General features: G+C 38.3%; 1 protein-coding gene across 1 annotated transcript in view; it reads right to left on the bottom strand.

Moving 5' to 3' along the window:
• The window catches only part of RPA1 (replication protein A1), a 76,291-nt gene that overhangs the window by 49,298 nt on the left and 4,403 nt on the right, over positions 1 to 22,590 (bottom strand). The window contains exons 2-4 of the mRNA XM_038548492.1: positions 13,536 to 13,586; positions 12,141 to 12,219; positions 11,378 to 11,486 (exon numbers count right to left, since the gene is read on the bottom strand). Coding sequence (XP_038404420.1) covers positions 11,378 to 11,486; positions 12,141 to 12,219; positions 13,536 to 13,586 — 239 coding nt within the window. The remainder of the gene's footprint in view (positions 1 to 11,377; positions 11,487 to 12,140; positions 12,220 to 13,535; positions 13,587 to 22,590) is intronic.

Below are 22,590 nucleotides of genomic sequence, written 5' to 3'. Positions count from 1 at the left end.
CTACAAAAACTATCTGATAGAAATTTAGTGGTAGATATTTAATTATCTTCCAAAATTATCCAAATTACTCCAGGCTTATCAATCATTTAGCACTGGCTTAATACCAAAACTTGAGAGAAAATATGCTCAAAAAATTTAATTTTATCTTATATATTTACATAAAACATTAGCAAAAAAAAAATTAGCAAGATGAATCCAGCAGCATATCAAAGGAACATACTGCTTTTATCTACTTACAAAAAACACAGATAACAGGGACACATTACAACTTCACAGAGACACAATCAGCAAAATCCAGACTGTGGGAAACTACATGAGGCTAAAGGACAAATGACTTGGCTTCTCTAACAAATAAACAGTAAGGTTTTATTTATTTATTTATTTTTTAATAAATAAATAAATCCCTAAAAAAGATTTAATTTATTTATCCATGAGAGACACAGAGAGAGAGGCAGAGACACAGGCAGAGGGAGAAGAAGGCTCCATGCAGGGAGCTCAATGTGGGCCAAAGGCAGTGCTAAACCACTGACTGAGGGATCCCTGGGTGGCACAGCGGTTTGGTGCCTGCCTTTGGCCCAGGGCGCGATCCTGGAGACCCGGGATCGAGTCCCACGTCAGGCTCCCAGTGCATGGAGCCTGCTTCTCCCTCTGCCTGTGTCTCTGCCTCTCTCTCTCTCTCTCTCTCTCTCTCTCTCTGTGACTATCATAATAAATAAATAAATAAATAAATAAATAAATAAATAAATAATAAATAAATAATAAAAAAATAAAATAAAATAAAATAAAATAAAATAAAATAAAATAAACCACTGACTGAGCCACCCGGGCTGCCCTACACTTAATTTTTTACAAAAGATTTTATTTATTCACTTGAGAGAGAGAACAAGCAGGGGGAAGCAGACTCCTCACTGAGCAGGGAGCTAAATGCAGGGCTTGATCCCAGGACCTAGAAATCATGACCCAAGTTGAAGGTAGACACTTAACATCTGAGCCACCTAAGCGTCCCCCATTTTACACTAAATGGATAAATTATAGCAGTATGTGAGTTATATCTCAAAGCTGTTACAAAAACAAAAACTATGGCACTGACCATTATCAACAATAGCCAAACTATGGAGTCTAAATGTCCATCAACTGATGAATGGATAAAGAAGGTGTGGTATATACACAAAGGATTATTACTTAGCCATCAAAAAGGATGAAATCTTGCCATTTGCAATGAGATACATGGACCTAGTATATATTTTGCTAAATGAAATGTCGGTCAGAGATAGAAAATACTGTACAATCTCACTCATACATGGAATTTAGGAAACAAAACTGATGAGCATATGGGAAAGAAAAAAGAGAGATGGAAGCAAACCATAAAAGACTCTTTTTTTTTTTTTTTTTTTTTAAAAGACTCTTAAGTAGAGAGAACAAACAGGGTTGAAGGAGAGAAGTGGGTGGGAGATGGGCATGAAGGAGGACACTGGTTATGATGATAATACACTGGGTATTAAAGTGATGAATCACTAAATTCTGCTCCTGAAACCAATATTATACTACATGTTAACAACTAGAATTAATTTGAGAGAAAGTAAGATAGTGAGTGAGAGCATGAGCAGGGGGAAAGGGCAAAGGGAAAGAAGTAGCCTCCCCACTGGGCAGGGAGGCTGATGTGGGGCTCCATCCCAGGACCCGGGTTGAAGATAAGATGCTTAACTGATTGAGGCACCAAGGTGCCCCATGCTAGCTAACTAGATTTTAAATAAAATTTTGAAATAAAAAAAGAAATACTAAACGAATTTTGTGAGGTTGCTAAAACAATGTGAATATATACAGGGGCACCTGGGTGGCTCAGCTGGTTAGGCCTCTGACTCTTGATTTCTGCTCAGGTCAACCTCAGGGTCTTGAGATGGAGATCCACAACAGGCTCTGCCCTTAGTAGGACTCTGCGTGAGATTCTCTCTCTGCCCTGAGTGTGCTCGCTCTCTCAAATAAGTGTCTTAAAAAAAAAAAAAACAAACCCAAAATCCAATATGAATATATTCAAATTTATTTTATTTCTATGTATCAGCAATAAAAGATTAGAAAATGAAATTTAAAAATGAGAAATGGAAAACAAAAAACACAAAAACTATCGCACCGACAGATCAATGGAAATGACAGCAAACTCAGAAAGATTCAGATAAATGGAACAACAATCTCTACTTTTTTTTGCCACCAACCATCAATTCTCCATACAACTATGAGAATAACCTTTTAAAAACTTAGATCATACCGATACTCCTCAGCTCAAAACCCTATGGCTTTCCAACACCCTTGAAAAACAATCTAAACTCCTTACTGGGACCTATAAACCCCCTATGATATGGGCTATACATCTGGAAAATATTTAGCTAAATTCCTCCTTTGTACCCTATTTTTTAAAAAACTAGATAAACTAGTCTACTTTAAAAATCCACAGAAGGGGATGCCTGGGTGGTTCAGCCAGTTGGGCGTCTGACTTGTTTTTGGCTCAGGCTCATGGGATTGAACCCTGTCTGCACACTATGCTCTGCAGGGAGTCGGCTTGAGATTCTCTCTTACTCTGTCCCTTCCTCTCCCCATGCCCCCACCCCCAACTGCTGTTAGTGCATGTGCTCTCTTTCAAATAAATAAATCTTAGGATCCCTGGGTGGCGCAGCGGTTTAGCGCCTGCCTTTGGCCCGGGGCGCGATCCTGGAGACCCGGGATCGAATCCCACGTCAGGCTCCTGGCATGGAGCCTGCTTCTCCCTCTGCCTGTGTCTCTGCCTCTCTCTCTCTCTGTGACTATCATAAATAAATAAAAATATTAAAAAAAAAAAAAACAAATAAATAAATCTTAAAAAAAAATTCCACAGAAGGATTAAAGAACTAAAAAATATATTTTAAAAAAGATTTCTGTATTTGAGAGAGAGAGAAAAAGAGAGAGAGAGAGAGAGAGAGAGAGTACCCAAGTGCGAGGATGAGCAGAGTGAGTGGAGAATCTCAAGCTGGCTCCAAGCCCAGCACAAAGCTCCAAGGCAGGGTTTCATCTCATGACTTAAGCCAAAACCAACAGTCGGACACTCAATGAACTGAGCCACCAAGACACCCCTAAAAAATAATTTTATCACCCAGTCAGGAAGTTTCCTAAGCAAGACAAAATTCAGAAGTCATAAAGGAAAAAAACTAATAAATTTGATTAGTACATAATAAAAAGTAATCCAGAAAAGAACTACAGAGGGGTGCCTGGATGGCTCAGTTGGTTAAGCATCTGCCTTCAGCTCAGGTCATGATCCTGGGGTCCTTGGATTGAGCCCCATGTTGGACTCTGCTCAGTATGGAGCCTGCTTCTTCCCCTCCCTCTGTGTGAGCTCTCTCTCTCAAATAAATAAATAAAATATTTTAAAAAAACCCTCCAAAACCACAGAGTCAATGAATATATGAAAACATACTTTACTTCAATAGGGAAATATAAATTAAAATATTAAATATTGGGATGCCTGGGTGGCTCAGCAGTTAAGTGTCTGCCTTCGGCCCAGGGCATGATCCTGGAGTCCCAGAATCAAGTCCCACACCGGGCTTCCTGTAGGGAGCCTGGTTTTCCCTCTGCCTGTGTCTCTGCCTCTCTCTCTCTCTATCAATCTGTGTGTCTCTCATGAATAAATAAAATATTTAAAATATATATTAACAATATTGACAACAATTATTTGTAAAAATTAGTAGTATCCAGTATGTTGACAAGGTTAAGGGAAATTTTTTTTTTTTTTTTTGGTTTTGTTTGTTTTTTTTTAAAGTAACAGCTTTTTGAGATATCGGTCACATACCATTCCACTTCCTGACCCCTGGGGAACCATGAATCTAATTTGTTTCCTTGGATTTGCTTATTCAGAAACAAGCACTCTTACAAAGTTAATGAGTATATTAACTGGTATATTTTCTATAAGACATGTCCTTTGAGCCCCACTATAGTAATTCAAGCAATCTGCTCTTCAGAAATAATAGCACGAGCACATACAGATAAATGTACAAGGATGAATGCTGAAGCCCTGTTTGGAATAAGCCTAAATAACCATAAAAAAAGTAAGGGGTAAATAAACTTGGATGTACATATATAGGTTCTCAACAGAAGTAGGAAATACAAGACATGCCATCATTTGGAGGTGGTGCAATAAAACAAAGCCCACGGGAGTGGAATTCTATCCCTGATCAGAGAATAAAGCCTAAGTTTTTGCACTCGACCCCACCAAAGCTCTCCACCCTCTTCCATAACCGTACCTTAAAGGACAGAAAAATGGATAGAAAGCACCGCTCAAGCACTCAAAGGTATAGCTTGGAATGGAAGATAACACGTCCCATGTGGGAAGGTTGGCAAGGAGATGTACCTAGCTTAAAATATGTCAGAGCAAATATGAAGTCTGACAGAACTATCCACATTAAGCATGAACAAGATAAAAAGAAATGACATATCAACAATGCAACTTATAAAAGTATATAAAAATAAAAGGAATATAGAAAGCAGAGACAAAGAATCCGATCTAGAAGAAAGCATATGGAAGAAAGGGAATAATACTTTCCAAGAGGGGTTTGAGAAATAAGACTAAGAATTAATAAAATAAAACTCAAAAGATTAGATAAAACAAGAGATTGAGAAGAAACGATAGCTTGAGAAGACAAAAATAGAACAAAAGTAATACCATTATATATCTAACACTTAAACATTATAAACCAAGAAACAGCAAGGAGAAAGCTAAAAACTGAACTATTATGTTGGAAAATCTTGATTAATGTATGCATTAGAAAAAAGACTAAAGCAAACTGAAGACACAAAGGGAGGATAGTTATCCACAATACAAGTAAAAACTAAAGCTCAAATGAAATAGAAAACAGCCTTAAGGAATAGAATTTGAGATTGAAAGGCATATCATGCACCAGAAAAAAATTACGCTAAGAACAATTGACATTAAGATATATCCTGGTTAAAAAAAAAAAAAAAGATATATCCTGGTTGGTTAAGTCACTGAAATTGACTGAAACATAACCAAAGAATTTTTCCATTTAATCCACAGAACCTATTCAAGTTTTATCAGCTGTCTAAATGATGTCCTTAATAGCAAAAGGATCCAGTCCAGGATCACTTGTTGTATTCAATTACCAAATCTCTTAAGTCTCCTTCAATCTGAAAGTCTCTCAGTGTACACAACTTTTTTCTTTCATGCTTGAGATCTGAAAATCAGAGGTCACTGGGACACCTGGGTGGCTCAATCAGTCAAGCATCTGACTCTTGATTTTAGCTCAGGTTGTGATCTAAGGGGCCAGGGATCGAGCCCCGCAATGGGTTCCATGCTCCGTGGGGAGTCTGCTCCTTCTCTCTCTGCCCATTCCCTGGCTTGTACTCTCTCAAATAAGTAAATAAATCTTAAAAAAAAAAAAAAAAATCAGAGGTTATTTATTTTGTAGAATGTCCCTTAATTTAACTGAGGTTTCCTCATGATTACAGATTATGCATCTTTTCTTTTTTTTAAAGATTTTATTTATTTATTCATGAGAGACACAGAGGGAGATGCAGAGACATAGACAGAGGGAGAAGCAGGTTCTTGGCAGGGAGCTCTGCGAGACTCCATCCCCAGACCCTGGGATCACAACTTGAGCCAAAGGCAGATGCTCAACCACTGAGCTACCCAGGCGTCCCACAGATTATGCATCTTTGGCAAAAGCATAATATTAGTGATGCTGTGTTCTCATTGCATCCTATCAGGTAATACACAAATTCTATTTGTAATTCTATTTGTCCCATTACTGGTAATGTTAACTTTGATCATTGGAATAAGGGGCTGTCTGCCAGGTTCCTCCACTACAAAGTTGCCTCTGCTTCTTTTTACAATTAGTAATTACGTTGTGAATAACTTGTTACTCAGCAAACTTTCATCGACTTGTTTCAGCATCTGTGGTAGACTGAATGACCCCCCCCAAAAGCTATCCACTTCCTAATCCCTGGAGCCTGTGAATGGGACAAGGAACTTGGTAAATGTGATGAAGTTCAGGATTGAAACGGCAAGATTACCCTGGATCCTCTGCTGGGCCCTAAAAGCAACCACATTTATCTCCATAAGAGGGGGGCATATCTGATACAGACAGGAGGCGACAGATAAAACAAAGACCTGGAGGTGAGACTGAACTACAGCAGTGAACAGCCAAGGGATGCTAACAACCACCAGAGGCTGGAAGAGGGAAAGAAGGATCTCAGTCCAGTGAAACTGATTTCAACTTTTGACCTCCAGGCAAATAATTTCTGCTATGTTAATTTGTTAGAGCAGCCATGGCACCCACTGATGTTTCCTGCGTAAACTAACACTGTGCTGGTTACCAAGGGGGATTTTCTAATTCCATCATTCCTTCCACATTTGTCGGATGGCACTCTATTTTAAGAAAAACTTTTCTCTTCCTCCATCTATTCCTTTTTTGGGTATGGACTTATGAACTCCTATTTTATTTAATAGGTTATAATCTGTTCCCATTTTTATTGTGATTTTAAATTGCCTTAGATTTGACAAGTCTAAGATTCTGCAAGCCAGTTTCTCTGTCCTTTTGACAGGGTCCCACCTCCCTTTGAGCTCTTCCTTACCATCTGACACATTAAGATATCCCAGGCTCATCTTGTCGTTTCCAAGCCTGTACAAGCCATCCTCCAAGGAGCCCTAGTTCCTTTTAGGGTGAAGTGGCATTCAGAAATGAAGATCTGGTGCTAAGTGGGCTCACAGCTTTTGGGGTATTGCTGCTCCAAAACCCTCTCTATAGACAGATCTAGGGAACACACACACACACTATATATATAATTATATATACACATAATATATATTATATATACACACTCATATACCAACCAGATCTGAACAGCTGCCCTTTTTTTTTTTTCATAAACAGATATCTTTCCAAAGAAGACATACAGCTAGCCAACAGGTACATGAAAAGATACCCTGAATCAGGGAAATGGAAGCCAAAACCACAATGAAATATCACTTCATATTTGTTAGAATGGCTATTATCCAAAAGACTAGAAATAGCAAATGCTGGTGAGGATATGGAGAAAAAGGAACTCTTGTGCACCGTTGGGAATGTTAAGTTGGTGTAGCCACTATGGAAAACAGTATGGAGATTCCTCAAAAAATTAAAAATCAAACTACCATAAGATCCAGCAACTCCACTTCTGGGTATTCATCCAAAGAAAATAAAAGCACTAACTCAAAAACATATACATATATACCCCCATGTTCACTGTAGCACTACTTACAAGAGTTAATATATGGAAACAACCTAAGTGTCTACTACTAGGTAAATGGATAAAGGAATTGTCACACACACACACACACACACACACACACACAAATACACATAGAATATTATTCATCCATAAAAAGGAATTGAATCTTGCCATTTGCAAAAACATGGATGGACTTCCAGGGCATTATGCTAAGTCAGACAGAGAAAAGCAATTAATGTATGGTCTCTCTTATATGTGGAAATAAATAATAAGCCTGTAGATACAGAAAACAAACAGATTGGTGATTGTTAGAGGCAAAAAGTAGGAGGCAGGAGAAATGGGAGAACTGTTTTAGTATTTAGTTTAAATAAAGTGAGTTAAAATAATAAGGTAAAATAAATTTATTTCTTCCTTTCTTTTCTCCTTTCCTTTCCTTTCCATGGCCAGTATGGAGCCCAACATGGGGATCAAACTCACAACCCTAAAATGAAGACCTGAGTTGATATTAAGAGTCAGACACCCAACCAAGTGAGCCACCCAGGCACCCCAAAAAATCTAATTTTAAAACCCTAAATGTAAAAATAAATAAAATAAAAAAATAAAACCCTAAATGTTTATATCTTTATCTATCTATCTATCAAAAACCTTGAGTTCGGGGATCCCTGGGTGGCGCAGCGGTTTGGCGCCTGCCTTTGGCCCAGGGTGCGATCCTGGAGACCCGGGATCGAATCCCACATCGGGCTCCCGGTGCATGGAGCCTGCTTCTCCCTCTGCCTGTGTCTCTGCCTCTCTCTCTCTCACTGTGTGCCTATCATAAAAAAAAAAAAAAAAAAAAAAAAAAAAAAAAAAAAACCTTGAGTTCACTCTGAAACCTTCAATTCTAATCCGGAATCACTGATTTCTCCCTTGAGTAGCTCCCATAACTTTCAACATATTAGATCAATTCCCCTCATAGGTAACCAAACTCCTATCACTACCTGCCACTGCTACACACATGGACACTCCTCTGAATGCTCAAATTCCAAACCTGGTTCTGAGACCACTACCATCCTATTACAAACAAGCACCCTCCCCCCCTTCCCCAGAAACGTGCTGTTGTCCCAGATCCCCACACTCCCAGATGCCGTCATTCCTTCCTTAGGATCCAGCAACCACACAGACTCTTACCTCATCTTACTGAGGCTTTGACAACCCATTCTGGGCTGCAACCACCCTCTCCTCATGTATGTTCACCTTACCTGCTTATGTTCCATCCCTAAGTCCAGTCCATGATACCTTCCTCCCTTTGGGCTAACACCTGGTTCTAGGCCATCACCACCACCACCACTATCCCTTCCTTGTAAACACCTACCTTGCCTGGCCCCACCTAATGACTTTGGACTGAATTATTCAGGAAAGGAGAGAGCAGGGGCTGCCCGGGTGGCTCACCGGTTTAGCACTGCCTTCGGCCCCAGGGCCTGATCCTGGAAACCCAGGATTGAGTCCTGCATCAGGCTCCCTGTGTGGAGCCCGCTTCTCCCTCTACCTGTGTTTGTGTCTCTCTCTGTGTCTCTCATTAATAAATAAAATCTTTATTTAAAAAAAAAAAAGGGAGGAAGAGAGCAACAATATTTATATTGTCATTTCAGTATCAAAATTATTTCTATCAATTATGATAAATACCACTGTGATATATCTGGAATGATGTTCACTAACTCATAATATGGTTATTTCTGGGTTGTATGAATTTTAGACAATTTTTTTCCTTCTTTGTACCTTTTATTTCACTGCTTGAATCAATTATTTTGTGTGTCATTTTTTTTGTTGTTGTGTGTCATTTTTATTAAAATAACAGTAGTCTCTAAAAATTTGAATACACAAAGATAGAGCTACAAATATATTCTAAGAAGCACTGGTGAAAAATTTTAAATAGTGAAATGCTGTATAATATTAAATGTTAACTAAATTATGGTAATTCTATATAATGACATACAAAATAATACAAGGCAGAGGTTTATCTAGGGACATGTAAAAATGACCACTATTAAAAAAAATTATAAACCCATATTATGAGGTTTTTTTAAAGAAAATTACAAATTTATAAGTACTTAATGTTCACAGAAAAATTCTAGAAGGATTACAACAAAATTTTTAAGAATAGTTATTTTAGGCAGTGGAATTAGTTATTATGTATATGTGAACTTGATTTATTCATTTTTTTAAAGTAGGCTCCACACCCAGTGTGGGGCTAGAACTCATAATCCCAAGATCAAGAGCCACCGGCTCTACCAACTAAGCGAACCCCTATTCGTGTGAGTTTTAAAATATAGGTATATATTACTTGTATAATAAAAGTTGTTTTACAAAACAGTGACAAGAACATAAAATTCTATCGGATGAAGATCCTACTACATGATATACAGAACTAAGTAACTGTCAACCTAGAATTCTATACCTTGTCTCATTTAACTGAGAATGAAACAGACATTTTTAGATGACAGATTTTTATCATCCACAAACTTTCCCTATAAGAGCTGCTAAAAGATATTCTTCAGGAAGATGAGAACTGAACTAAAAAGGAAGGAGTGTGATGAAGGAGGCAAAGAGAAGCCAGCAAACTACAGGGAAGTCTAAGTAACAGCTGCCTACATAGAGAATATACTAATTCAAAGAAATAAAAAACAAAGTTGAGCTATAACACTGAACATAGAACGTTTTGAGACCTTTGCTTGAGAGGACGGTAAAAATAGACCTATCTTAGAATTTCTGTTAATTCGCATATGGGTTATTTTTTTTTTTTTTAAGATTTTATTTATTCATGAGAGACAGAGAGAGAGAGAGAGGCTGAGACACAGGCAGAGGAAGAAACAGGCTTCATGAAAGGAGCCTGATGCGGAACTCGATCCCAGAACCCTGGGATCACGCCCTGAGCCACAGGCAGACTCTCAACCACTGTGCCACATAGGTGTCCCATATAGATTGTTTTAAATGTAAGAACACCCGTAAACAAACAAACAAAACCACAGCACAAGTAGAATGTATTTCAAACCAGTAGAGGGGAAAAAAATTAAGGAAAAACTCAATCAATTTAAGGCAAGAAAAATATAAAGCAAAAACATGGTAAAAACACAAAAGTTAGAAAAAAAATCAATAATAAATTAAGCAGAATAAACTCCCCAATTAAATCTCAAATTGATTTCTAAAATCATGTGCTGTTTATAAAAGACATCCAAGGTTAAGAACAGAGAAGCTGAAAGTTAAAAGAAGGACAACCATGTAGCAAACAAAGCAAAAGTTATTTGGAAACCTATAGATGACACTGTAACATACACTGACATACCCTTATTAAGATGGAAATGCTTGCTATATTTGTTTCTTATGTGTTCTGTGATCGAAAATAAAAAACTTAAAAGCCTCTCCCCAACAAAAAAGGTCCTATTTTAGCAACAGTTACCCAGGAGTAACAGTTACCCAGGAGCTCACCACTGCACTTCTAGCGGCAGAGCAGGTCAGTACTCAGCATACTATATTGGCTGAATAAAGTATTTATGATGAAAGAGTCAAGACTGCAAAAAAAGGGCAGTGTTACATAATTAATTACATCATTTTTGCTTTTCTTTTTTTTTTGCTTTTCTTTTTTTTTTTTTTTTAAAGATTTCTTTATTTATTCATGAGACAGAGACAGAGAGAGAGAGTCAGAGACACGCAAAGGAAGAAACAGGCTCCCTGCAGGAAGCCTGACATGGAACCTATCCCAGGACTCCAGGACCACGCCCCGGGCCAAAGGCAAGCACCAAACTGCTGAGCCACCCAGAGACCCCCAGTAACCCCTTTTCATTAAAAGATACTTCAAAAGAGAATCCTAAAAACAGTGCTTCTGAAGAGATGAAAAATAAAAGTTCTGTATTCTGTTTTAATCTCCTGCTTTGAAATTTCCAATTTGTTTCCAAATTTCTCTTCCTTTGGTGACATGTTTTAGTCACCTAAGGTTCAGATCTCAATAGCTGTAAACTCTTAGCTGAAAACTTATCATTGTCTTTTCATTCCTAAATGAATTGTGGCATTCTCTGCTGAAAGAAAAATTAGTCCCCATTCTACAACACAATAATACCAAAGAAAACCCCCCACAATAAAGAAAAACACCACATACCTTCCATCTTTCAGAGTGTTAACAATAAATCGATTAATCTGGCAAATACAGTTGCTAGACAATTGTTCTTCCTCAACGAGAGGGTTCAACTGTGTTGCCAACATGAAAGCTGAAAAGCACAGAGATTATTTCAGTCCCCACAACATCTCAATCATGACAGTCTGAAAGCTCATCACACCTAGACTAGTAAAGGAAAACAATTATTTTGAACAGGTTTCTAAAATTAAAACCACTCGGATTCTGCATAGTGAAAAACAGTATAATTTACTGTGCTTTAAACATCTGCTGGTACTTTGAAATGTATTTCTTCAAGTGTTCAAAATAATTTTTTCCATCATTCAGGTTTCATGACAAAGACTAAGAAGTCTTTTCTATGTTCTTCACCTTGTGACTAGAGATAGCAAGCATCTATTCTGCAAATTCTTTCTCCCTTGTAAGGTTTCCAACGCAGAAATAAAACCCAAAAAAGGCAAGTATAGGACAGCTAACCCATTATATTCATTAAATGTCAATATCATCCTGAGGGAAATTAATCAAAGAAAACAGAGCACCAGTTAGAGAAAATTAATTAAGCCAAGTGGCAGCTTTCCACTAGATCCAGTCTATTGTTAGAATGCTCTCTGCCAGCCATAATTCTGTCTGAATGAAGTACATGGCTAAGCAAATGTACGCTTCTGAAATGCCCCCAAATTATTGTAATCAGAGTGCTGGGTGTGCTTTTATCATTTAAATGCAAATTCCTAGATTTATACATCATACTTACAGGATAGAGTGTTCAATCCATCACTCATAAGCAGTCGATAACGGGGTGGACTATTCCCCGTAGTAATGGGACGGATGTTCTAGGATAGAAAATTTGATTCATTAGCCAGGTTGTCTCCCCAGTCCCCAGGGATAAGTAAACTTAAGTGGCAGGAGAGTGGGTTCGTCTTTAGTTCAACAAACACTGAACTGCTTGCCCATTCTCTTGACACCTAAATCCAAGCAAAAGAAAATTACATTTGATGATTTTCCTTCCAGCCTCTACTAACATTATTAAACACAACATAGATGAGAATAAAATATACTCTTCTGCTATCTCTCCCCAACTCAAATTTGACTGAATTTGAATTAATTTTTAAAAAAGATATGACTATGCACCTAATATGTGCAAGGTGTTATGCAGAAAACATACTAAAAATACAAAATGGAAAAAAAGAATCCTTGCCCTGAAGGGGCTTACAAATGAGGTGGAGACAGAGGCAAAGAGACATAGACAATTATGCACATGACACAGGGGTACAGACAAGACATTTACCACACCTTGAAGGAAATCAGAGGCAGCTCTCCAAAGGAAGTGAAATATATAAACAGAGCTTTAAGATGAACAGCAGCCAGTTTGGGAGTAACAGGGAGATCATCAGGGCTACTGACTCAGAATTTGCAGGGATGATCCAGGATACTGCTTCCATGCATTTTTAAAATTCCCACTAAAATCTGAGAACTCCTTAAATGAATGAGTTTTTTTTTTTTAAGATTTTATTTATTTATTCATGAGAGACACAGAGAGGACACACACACACACACACACACACACACACACATACAGAGAGAGAAAGAAAGAGAGAGAGAGAGAGAGAGACAGGCAGAGACACACGCAGACGGAGAAATAGGCTCCATGCAGGGAGCTTGATGCGGGACTTGATCCCAGGACTCCAGGATCACGCCTTGAGCCAAAGGCAGATGCTCAACTGCTGAGCCACCCAGGCGTCCCTGAATGACAGGGTAATGAAAAATTTTAAGCAGATATGTTCACTGCAGGCCCACATAAGGCAGATTTGAGCAGAATATATCTCAGGGCAGGAAGAAAAGTAAGGAGCAGTAGTAATGACGGGTAGCACCACAGCATCCATCAATTATGGAAAGAACAGAAAGGCAAAGCCTCAAATCTGAACCCCCAAAGTCTAACCCTGGCTAGCATAGTATTAAAAAAGAAAGAAAGGAAAAAAAAAAAAGGCCTGGTTCCTCTCTTAGGGTTACAATAAGATTGGCCTATTTGGGGGGATGATGGAGAGAATTTCCTAAAGTGGACAAATCTGTATGTGCTTAATCAAATGTCATTTGTAATTACATAAAAAGTTTAAAAAATGTTTGATATAAAACATTCATAGGTACTCACAATGACTTGGAGGATGGGTTTTATGGATGTTTCTCCCTGTTGCATTATGGCCTGAAAGAGTAAAAACAGAATGAGATATACATTAAAATCATGACCAAAATATGACATATTCTTACAGTTTGGTATTTTGAATAAACCACAATTAACATTATTTTTTTAAATTTTTATTTATTTATGATAGTCACAGAGAGAGAGAGAGAGAGAGGCAGAGACACAGGCAGAGGGAGAAGCAGGCTCCATGCACCAGGAGCCCGATGTGGGACTCGATCCCGGGTCTCCAGGATCGCGCCCTGGGCCAAAGGCAGGCGCCAAACTGCTGTGCCACCCAGGGATCCCCTTCTTTTTTTTTTTTTTTTCATAGTTAACATTATTAAAGAGACTTTTTGGAGCTTATCATTTGAAAATCCAGTTTAAGTTTTATCACTATGGACAAATAATAAAATCATAAAAGTGGGATACATGCTTACCACAAGGATACACCTCCTACATCCAAAATACAGGCATCACATACATACTCATTGAGAACAGTACATTAATCTGATTATAGTGCCCATTAATAGATAAATACTAAATATGGAAAAAAATAAAAAACAACTAAATATGGTAATCCTTAAAACAGAATATTATGCAGCCTTAAAAAGATGTTTATGTAACACTGGTGTCTAATGAGTAGGGGCCACAGGTGTGAGGCAGACCTCATCCTGAATCCTCTTTTTATATCTTTTGAAAACCTTATGACTCTTACTAGCAATTATGAAAATAATTTTAAAAAGGGTACTAGGTGACTCAGTTGGTTAAGCATCTGACTCTTGATTTTGGTTCAGGTCATGATTTCAGGGTTGTGAGATGGAACTCTGTGTCAGGCTCTGCATTAGGCATAGAGCCTGCTTAAAATTCTCTCTCCTTTTTCCTCTCCCTCTGCACTCCCCCCCCCCCACCCCCAATAATATCTGAAAAAAAAAAAAACAAAAAAACCACAGAACATCAATCAGGCTTTTAGTTTGTTTTAAAAAGCCATCATTTAAAGGTAACCATCAGGGGGCGCCTGGGTGGAACAGCTGGTTAAGTGTCTGGCTCTCGGTTTCAGCTCGTCATGATCTCAGGGTCTTGGGATCAGGCCCAGCCTTGGGCTCTTTGCTCAGCAGAGTCTGCTTAGGTTTCTCTCTCCCTCTGCCCTTCTTCCCCACTCTCTGGCATGTGTGCTCTCCTCTCTCAAATAAATAATTAAAGGTGACCACCAGAAAAACTAACAGCAGTGAAGACTGGTTCTCTGGCCTCTGCTTTTGCCCATGCTGAAATAAATGGTACCACATTAGCTCTTCTGCCACCAACTAAAAAACTGGACAAAAATATACGAATTATTTTCAAATACCGGACAACAGGTAGAGTAAGACTGTGGTCACTGAAATGAGGGGAACCTTACAATCATCCTGGCTTTCTGTACAGAGGCACTTCTGGACCACAGTATGGACAAAGGAACCCAAGAAGAATGTGGGGGCCCTGCTGAGCACAGGTAGGAGTTCAGGGAGGTGAGTTAGCTGGATTTCATGGATGCAGAGTACCAGAGATGAGGGTGCTACACAGAGAAAGAGCTTCAATAACCTACACGGGATTTCTCTTGAGTCTCTGGCTGAATTCTAAGCTGTGCATACACAGAATGAGATTCCACAAGGCTAGGCCAAAAGTAAGTATTAGACAGTTTGAAATGAAAAATCAGTGGAGTTCCTACAGGCTAGAATACAGTTGAGTTCTAACCAGCCAGAGGGCAGAAAACTCAATAAACATCTGCATTTAGGAGAAACCCCAGAAAGGCCATGCTTTAGAAACAGGACAAAACTAGACCAAAGTAAAAGCTATTCTAGACCCATTCCAGTCTCTGTGGGATCAGCTGATTTGCAAGTAAATTAACAGTCTGTCAAAACTCAATATTCGTTTTTAAGATTTATTTGAGAGAGAGAGAGAGAGAGCATGCATGTGCATGCACAACTGGGAGGGGCACAGGGAGAGGGAGAGATCCTCAAGCAGATTCCAAGCTGAGCGTGGAGCTCAATACAGGGCTCGATCTCATGAAACTGAGACCATGACCTGAGCTGAAACCAAGAGTTGCACTACACAGCCAACTACACCACCCAGGTGCCCTATAACTCAATAGTCTTTAAAGAAATTTAAAAATATTCTATATAACAGTATGGGAAGTAGGCAAAAAGTACTTCTGTTGCACACTGGATTATCGGCTGTCACCCCAAGGAAAAGCACTTATGAAGTTGTTTGTGAGTTGAACGAACTGCTTTTTTCCCACAGAATATCATTTTTACTTGAAAGGCCAACTGACAAACCCCTTATTTAAACCTCGGAATTTAGTAAATATTTTCTCAAAAATAAAGTGAACCTGTTTTCAAGGAAAATGATAGTTACTGTCAATCATGAAAGGGTTTTCTAACGAAAATCAGAACTTTTGAAAACTTCTATCCATTAGCAATAAACTTTACAGCTTATCAATGCTTGCAAACTTTTCTGACTAAATTACCGTGGTCAATAAGCATGAATTTTTGTTGTGTAATGAAATCCATCAATATTTGGATGATCTAAATAATGCAATGAACCATATTTTCCAAATGACCCATGCATGATATTATAACGCATTAGCAAAAGATCCATTCAAAATGCAAGATAGACCAGTTTAAAAAAAATTATTTTTTTTTAAATTATTTTATTTTATTTATTTATGATAGGCACACAGTGAGAGAGAGAGGCAGAGACATAGGCAGAGGGAGAAGCAGGCTCCATGCACTGGGAGCCCGACGTGGGATTCGATCCCGGGTCTCCAGGATCACGCCCTGGGCCAAAGGCAGGCGCTAAACCGCTGCGCCACCCAGGGATCCCTAAAAAAAAATTATTAATTTAGAGGGAGGGAGAGAGCTTGTGCACATGCAAGAAAGCAGGAGCAGGGGGAGGGGCAGAAGGAGAGGCAGAAGCAGACTCCCTCCTGAGCAGGAAGCCAACTGGGGGCTAGATCCCTGGGATCATCACCTGAGCTGAAGGCAGATGCTTAACCGACTGAGACATCCAGGTGCCCCAAGATAGACCAATTCTATATTCCAATTAACCTTTAAGAAACTACCATTTGTTGAATTTTGATGTAGTATTAGAGAAAACCTTTTTCTCTTCACAGCCATTTCTTACACCACATGTGTGGGTTTTCCACATGAAGCAATTCTCTGCAGACAACAAGTGGGTGTCCTACAAGTTAATTCAACTCTGACACTATGTAGAGTTAGTACAGACCCCACCAGTTAGGGGCTCAGTCCCACAAGACTATCCCTTGCTTACTTCAGACACCAACCTCAAGCAGCAGGTCCTCAGGATGCCGACACTTCTGCCTAACTTGCCTACAAACTGGGGGTTCCTATGACCCCCTGCTCAGGCTCAAAGAACTTAGGAAAACACTTTACTGGTTTATCATAATAGATATTATAAAGGATACAAATGAACAACCAGAGGAAGAGGTACATCAGACAAGGTCTGGGAGGGTCTTAAGCATAGGAATTTCTGTCCCTGCATGGAGTTTGGGGTGTGTGATCCTCCTGGCATGTAGATGCATTCACCAACCTGGAAGCTCTCTGATCCCTCCTATTTAGGAGTTTTTTGAAGGTCTCATTACATAGGCATGATGATTAAATCACTGGCCACTGGTGACTAGATCAATGTATCCTGACTCTCTCGGGGGACAGTGGCAGGGCAGAGGGGAGTGTAGGGTTGAGTTCCAACCTTTTTTTTTTCTCTTAAGATTTATTTATTTATTTGAGAGAGAGAGTACACAGAGTGGGAAGGGCAGAGGGAGAGAGAATTTCAAGCCGACTCAGCACTGAGTGCAGAGCCCCACCTGGGGCTCGATCCCAGGACCCTGAGATCATGACCAGAGTCGAAACCAACAGTTGGATGCTTAACTGACTATGCCACCCAGGAGCCCCAAGACCAAATATATGTAATATACAATATCACAACGATCAAAAAAGAAGCCCGAAATATTTAAAATCTCTCCCTTTTTCCAACTACATACCTGAGGCTGGATTTCCTTCATATAGATCACCTCTCCCCAAAAATATCAATATACTGAATGCAGAAGCTGATATGAAAATCTAGCTGTCATATCTTCTAAAGCCAGATACTAAAGCAATGTGCAAAGATGTAAAACAATATCAATTTTCTACTTGTTTTGAAATACATAGCTGTTTCTCACAAAAAATGTTATTTACGCTAGCAGTTTATTATTATCTTAAATGAACAAATAATTTTAGAATATCTCAGTTATAATTTCAAATATGGTAAGGTAGCTATCTCACAAAAACAAAAGCTCTTGGGGGTAAGAGGGGCAACGATTTTTTAATTTTTTATTTATTTATGATAGTCAGAGAGAGAGAGAGAGAGAGGCAGAGACATAGGCAGAGGGAGAAGCAGGCTCCATGCACCGGGAGCCCGGGAGCCCGACGTGGGACTCGATCCCGGGTCTCCAGGATCGCGCCCTGGGCCAAAGGCAGGCGCTAAACCACTGCGCCACCCAGGGATCCCTTAAGAGTATTCTAAGATCAGGGTGCCTGGGTGGCTAGTCAGAAAAATGTCCCACTCTTTGGTTCAGGTCATGATCTCAGGGTTGTGAGATTGGGCCTGTGTCAGGCTGCACATTGGGCAGAGTCGACTTAACACTCTCTCCCTCTGCTCCTATCCTGCTCGAACACAGGCTCACACATGAGGGCGCTCTCTCTCTCTAAATAAAACCTTGGCAGCCTGTGTGGCTCAGCAGTTTAGGACTGCCTTCAGCCCAGGGTCTGATCCTGGAGACCTGGGATGGAGTCCCACGTCGGGCTCCTTGCATGGAGCCTGCTTCTCCCTCTGCCTATGTCTCTGCTTCTCTCTCTTTCTCTCTCTCTGTCTCTCATAAATAAATAAAAAAAATCTTTAAATAAATAAAACCTTTAAATAAAGAGTATTCTAAGATCAAAACATTTGATAATGAGCATAGCATAACATAAATTTATCTAATTGCTATGTTGTACACCTGAAACTAAGATGTTGTGTATCCACCATACATAATAGAGAATCACCACAATTTAGACTAAATATTTGTCTCTCCTCCTCCACTAAGGTGCCCTGTGAACAATAAACTAAAAAACTCATCTGTTGAAAAAGAAATAACAAGAGAAATTAGAAAGTATTATTAACAGAATGAAAATGAAAATACAATCTATCTAAATTTATGGGATTCACTAGAGCAATGCTTAGAGGAAAAATTATAGCTTTAAATGCTTAGAGAAGAAAAAAGGCCCCAAATCAATTATCCATAAGAAGCCAGAAAAAGAATAAACTAAATTCAAGCATGTAGAAGGAAGGAATGATAAAAAGAGCAAAAATCAAGAAAATAGAAAATGGATAAACAAGAGGAAAAAAGCAACTGAACCAAAAGTTGGTTCTTTGAAGATTAATAAAATTGATAAACCTCCAGCTAGTCTGATGAAGAAGAAAATATTCTCAATATCAGAAGTGTAAAATGCGAAATAAATGAAAATTAGTAACAACTTTATGAAACAACTTAAATGGTTAAGTCCCATTTGGCAAATACCCAAATGGGTAATTATCAACACTGACATAAAAACTGACACAAAAAAATACAGAGAATCTAAATAGTACTACATCCACTAAAGAAACTGAATTTATAATTTAAAATATTCCAACAAATATAACACTAGGTCCAGATGGCTTTACTGGTAAATTTTATAAACATGTAAAGACAAAAAACAAACAAAACAATCTTGCACAAACTATGTCAAGAAACAGAAGAGAACATTTTCCAACTCATTTTATGTTAGGTTTACCTGATAGAAAAAACAAAGTCATTCTAAGAAAAAATACAAACCTATATACCACTCATGAATGTAGATGCAAAATACCACTATACATTCACTAGAACAATTAAACTTAAAAAGACTGACAAAACTAAGTGTTGGCAAAGGTATGGAGCAACTAGAATTCTCACAATCACTTTGGAAAATAGTTCAACAATTTCTTACATTCACTTAACATATAAACCAGCAAGTACACTCTTAGGTATTTATCCCAGAGCAAAGAAAATATTATTTCCACAAAAAGACTATACATAAGTGTTCATAGCATCTTCATTCATAAAATCCAAAAAATGAAAATAACCCAAATGTTTAACAACAACAGGTAAATTAAACAAATAGTGTTTATTCCCACAACGGAATACTACTCAGCAATAAAAGGTGCAAACTACTGAAACATAGATAAATCTCAAAAAACATTTTGCTGAGACAAAGAAGCCAGATACAAGTTCACATGAAGTTTTAGAATAGTCAAAACTAACCTATAGAGATTAAAAACCAGAAATTAAAACTCTGGTTTATCTAGGTTGTAGGCAAGGAATAGGGAAAGAGCAGGGAGATTGGAGTGGTATATACATTTGCCAAAGCTCATCAAACTGCACACAACTTGATGAGTTTTTACCATATATACTTGTTATATACATTACAGCTTTCATTAAGTGTAAATCACATTGAGTTTCAATAAAGACGATTTTTTTTTTAGTTTCTAAAGAACAGAACTGGGGCAGGGTGGGGCAAAAGGTCAGTAATTTCATAAAACACCTTTCTGCTCTATTTGATTTTAAAACCACATGCACGTATTAATTTATTATTCTTTTTAATTTGTGTCATCACAAAGTGAATTTAAGATTCACATCTTAAATGATAACATTAGATTAGATTAGATTAACATGATATGTACAATTTAGACAAAATTGCCTTAAATTTTCTAAATTAACATTGCCTATAAAAATATAAAGTAACCCAATTAAAAAATGGGCAAGACTTTAGAACATTTTTCCAAAGACCTGCAGATGGCCAACAAAACAAATAGGATCCTCAATATCACTAATCATTATGGAACTGCAAATCAAAACCATAACCAACTGGCTATCATCAAAAAGACAAAAAATACAAAGTGTTGGCAAAGATGAGGATGAAAGAGAACCCTTGTATACTACTGTTGGTGGGAAATATAAATTGGTGCAGACAATATGGAAAACAGTATGGAGGCTCCTCAAAAAAACTAAATATCAGATAAAGAAGCAACCTAGGTGTCTCTAAAGAGATAAATGGATGAAGAAACACACACGAATATTACTCAACCATAAAAAAGAATGATTTTGCCATTTGTGACAACACAGACCTAGACAGTATTATGCCAAATAAAATAAACCCGATAGAGAAGACAACTGTATGATTTCATGTTGAATCTATAAAACAAAACAGAAACAGACTCACAGATACAAGAAACACTATTGGTTACAAAAGTGGGAGTGACTGGGGGGGTGCCGGCAAAATGGTTGAAGGGTAGTATGAGGTTCAGCCTTCCAGATATAAAATCAATGGGTTATGGAGATGTAAAGCACAACACAGAGAATTTAGTCAGTAACAATGTAATAACTTTGTGTGGTTAGTGATAGTAACCAGATTTATCATGGGGATCATTTCCTAGTATATAAAAATACCAAAATACTATGCTAAACATCTGAAACTAATAGAATACTGTATGTCAATTAAAAAATAAAAATAAATAAAAAAATAAAAAATAAAAAACAACAGAATGAAATAGTTAAGGGCACATGCAAATCTTCACCCCACTGACAAATTATTTAACTTCTTTGCACTTTAATTTCTTCATCTGTGAGATGCAGGTAATTCAGGGTTACTGTAAGTACTATTATAAATAAAGTATCTGGCACACTGGAAATGGCAGAAATATTAGTCCCCTCTCCTTTCTTTCTATTACCCAATAAATTTAGATACAAATTCTATTTATTCTATTTACAATACTTCCATGCATAATCTCTTTTATATTAGCTTTTATCCCAAATGCCTCTACTATTTGTGTTAGTTGCTTACCCTTTCAGCCTGTGTCTTTCGAACTAAATTAATACTACTTGCTTTAGCTGATAATCAGAGTTGGCAAAAATTTTCTTTGTCATTTATGAACAAAACTTAAGTGATACTTGACCTAACACTGCAGAGATGCTTCCAAAATTTTGAATATAGCAAAAACTGATCAAATTTTTTTTGTTTGTTTTATGATAGTCACACAGAGAGAGAGAGAGGCAGAGACACAGGCAGAGGGAGAAGCAGGCTCCATGCACCGGGAGCCCGACGTGGGATTCGATCCCAGGTCTCCAGGATCACGCCCTGGGCCAAAGAAAGGCGCCAAACCGCTGTGCCACCCAGGGATCCCCTGATCAAATTATTAACACTATAATCATTCTTTTTAAAAGTGAAAGATGATTCTTAATTTATCTCAAAAGCCCAAGGTAGAGGCACCTGAGTTGTTAGTTCAGCCACTAACTCTTGATTTCAGCTCAGGTTATTTCAGGGTCCTGGGATCTAGCCCTGCACCATTGGGGCTCCCAGCTGAGTGGGGAGTCTGCTTGTCTCCCTCTCTTTCTGCCCCTCCCCACCGAAAATAAATAAATCTTTAAAAAAAAGGCACAAGGTAGCAGGTGTAAGTAAATGAGAACTATAATTTGCAATCAGTTCTCAGGTTTAATTATTCCTAATTTATTCAAATAGTCACTCCACTCTGCCAACTATTCTTGCTCATTCATCTCGGTCCATTTCTTTTCACTGCCTCATACACACCTAGCTAACATTTACTGAATAACCTAAAACTTGCCAGCACTGCTCCAGGTATTTTGGAGACTATTTTGTGGAAGAAAAAAAAAAGATGTAATTTTAGGCCTCAAAGAGTTTATAATTCAGTGAGGAAGACAGAAAGTAACTGATATTAGTCAAATAAAAAATTACATCTGATGGGCAGCCCCGGTGGCTCAGCGGTTTAGGGCTGCCTTCAGCCCAGGGCCTGATCCTCGAGACCCAGGATCAAGTCCCACGTCAGGCTTCCTGCATGGGGCCTGCTTCTCCCTCTGCCTCTCTCTCTCTCTCTCTCTCTCTGTCTCTCATGAATAAATAAGTATTTTTTAAAAATTACATCT

The sequence above is a fragment of the Canis lupus genome, chromosome 9 (genome assembly GCF_011100685.1).
Source record: "Canis lupus familiaris isolate Mischka breed German Shepherd chromosome 9, alternate assembly UU_Cfam_GSD_1.0, whole genome shotgun sequence".
Lineage (NCBI taxonomy): Eukaryota > Metazoa > Chordata > Mammalia > Carnivora > Canidae > Canis > Canis lupus.
Note: the sequence above shows the minus strand (reverse complement) of the source record. Positions and strands in the feature narration are given on the sequence as shown.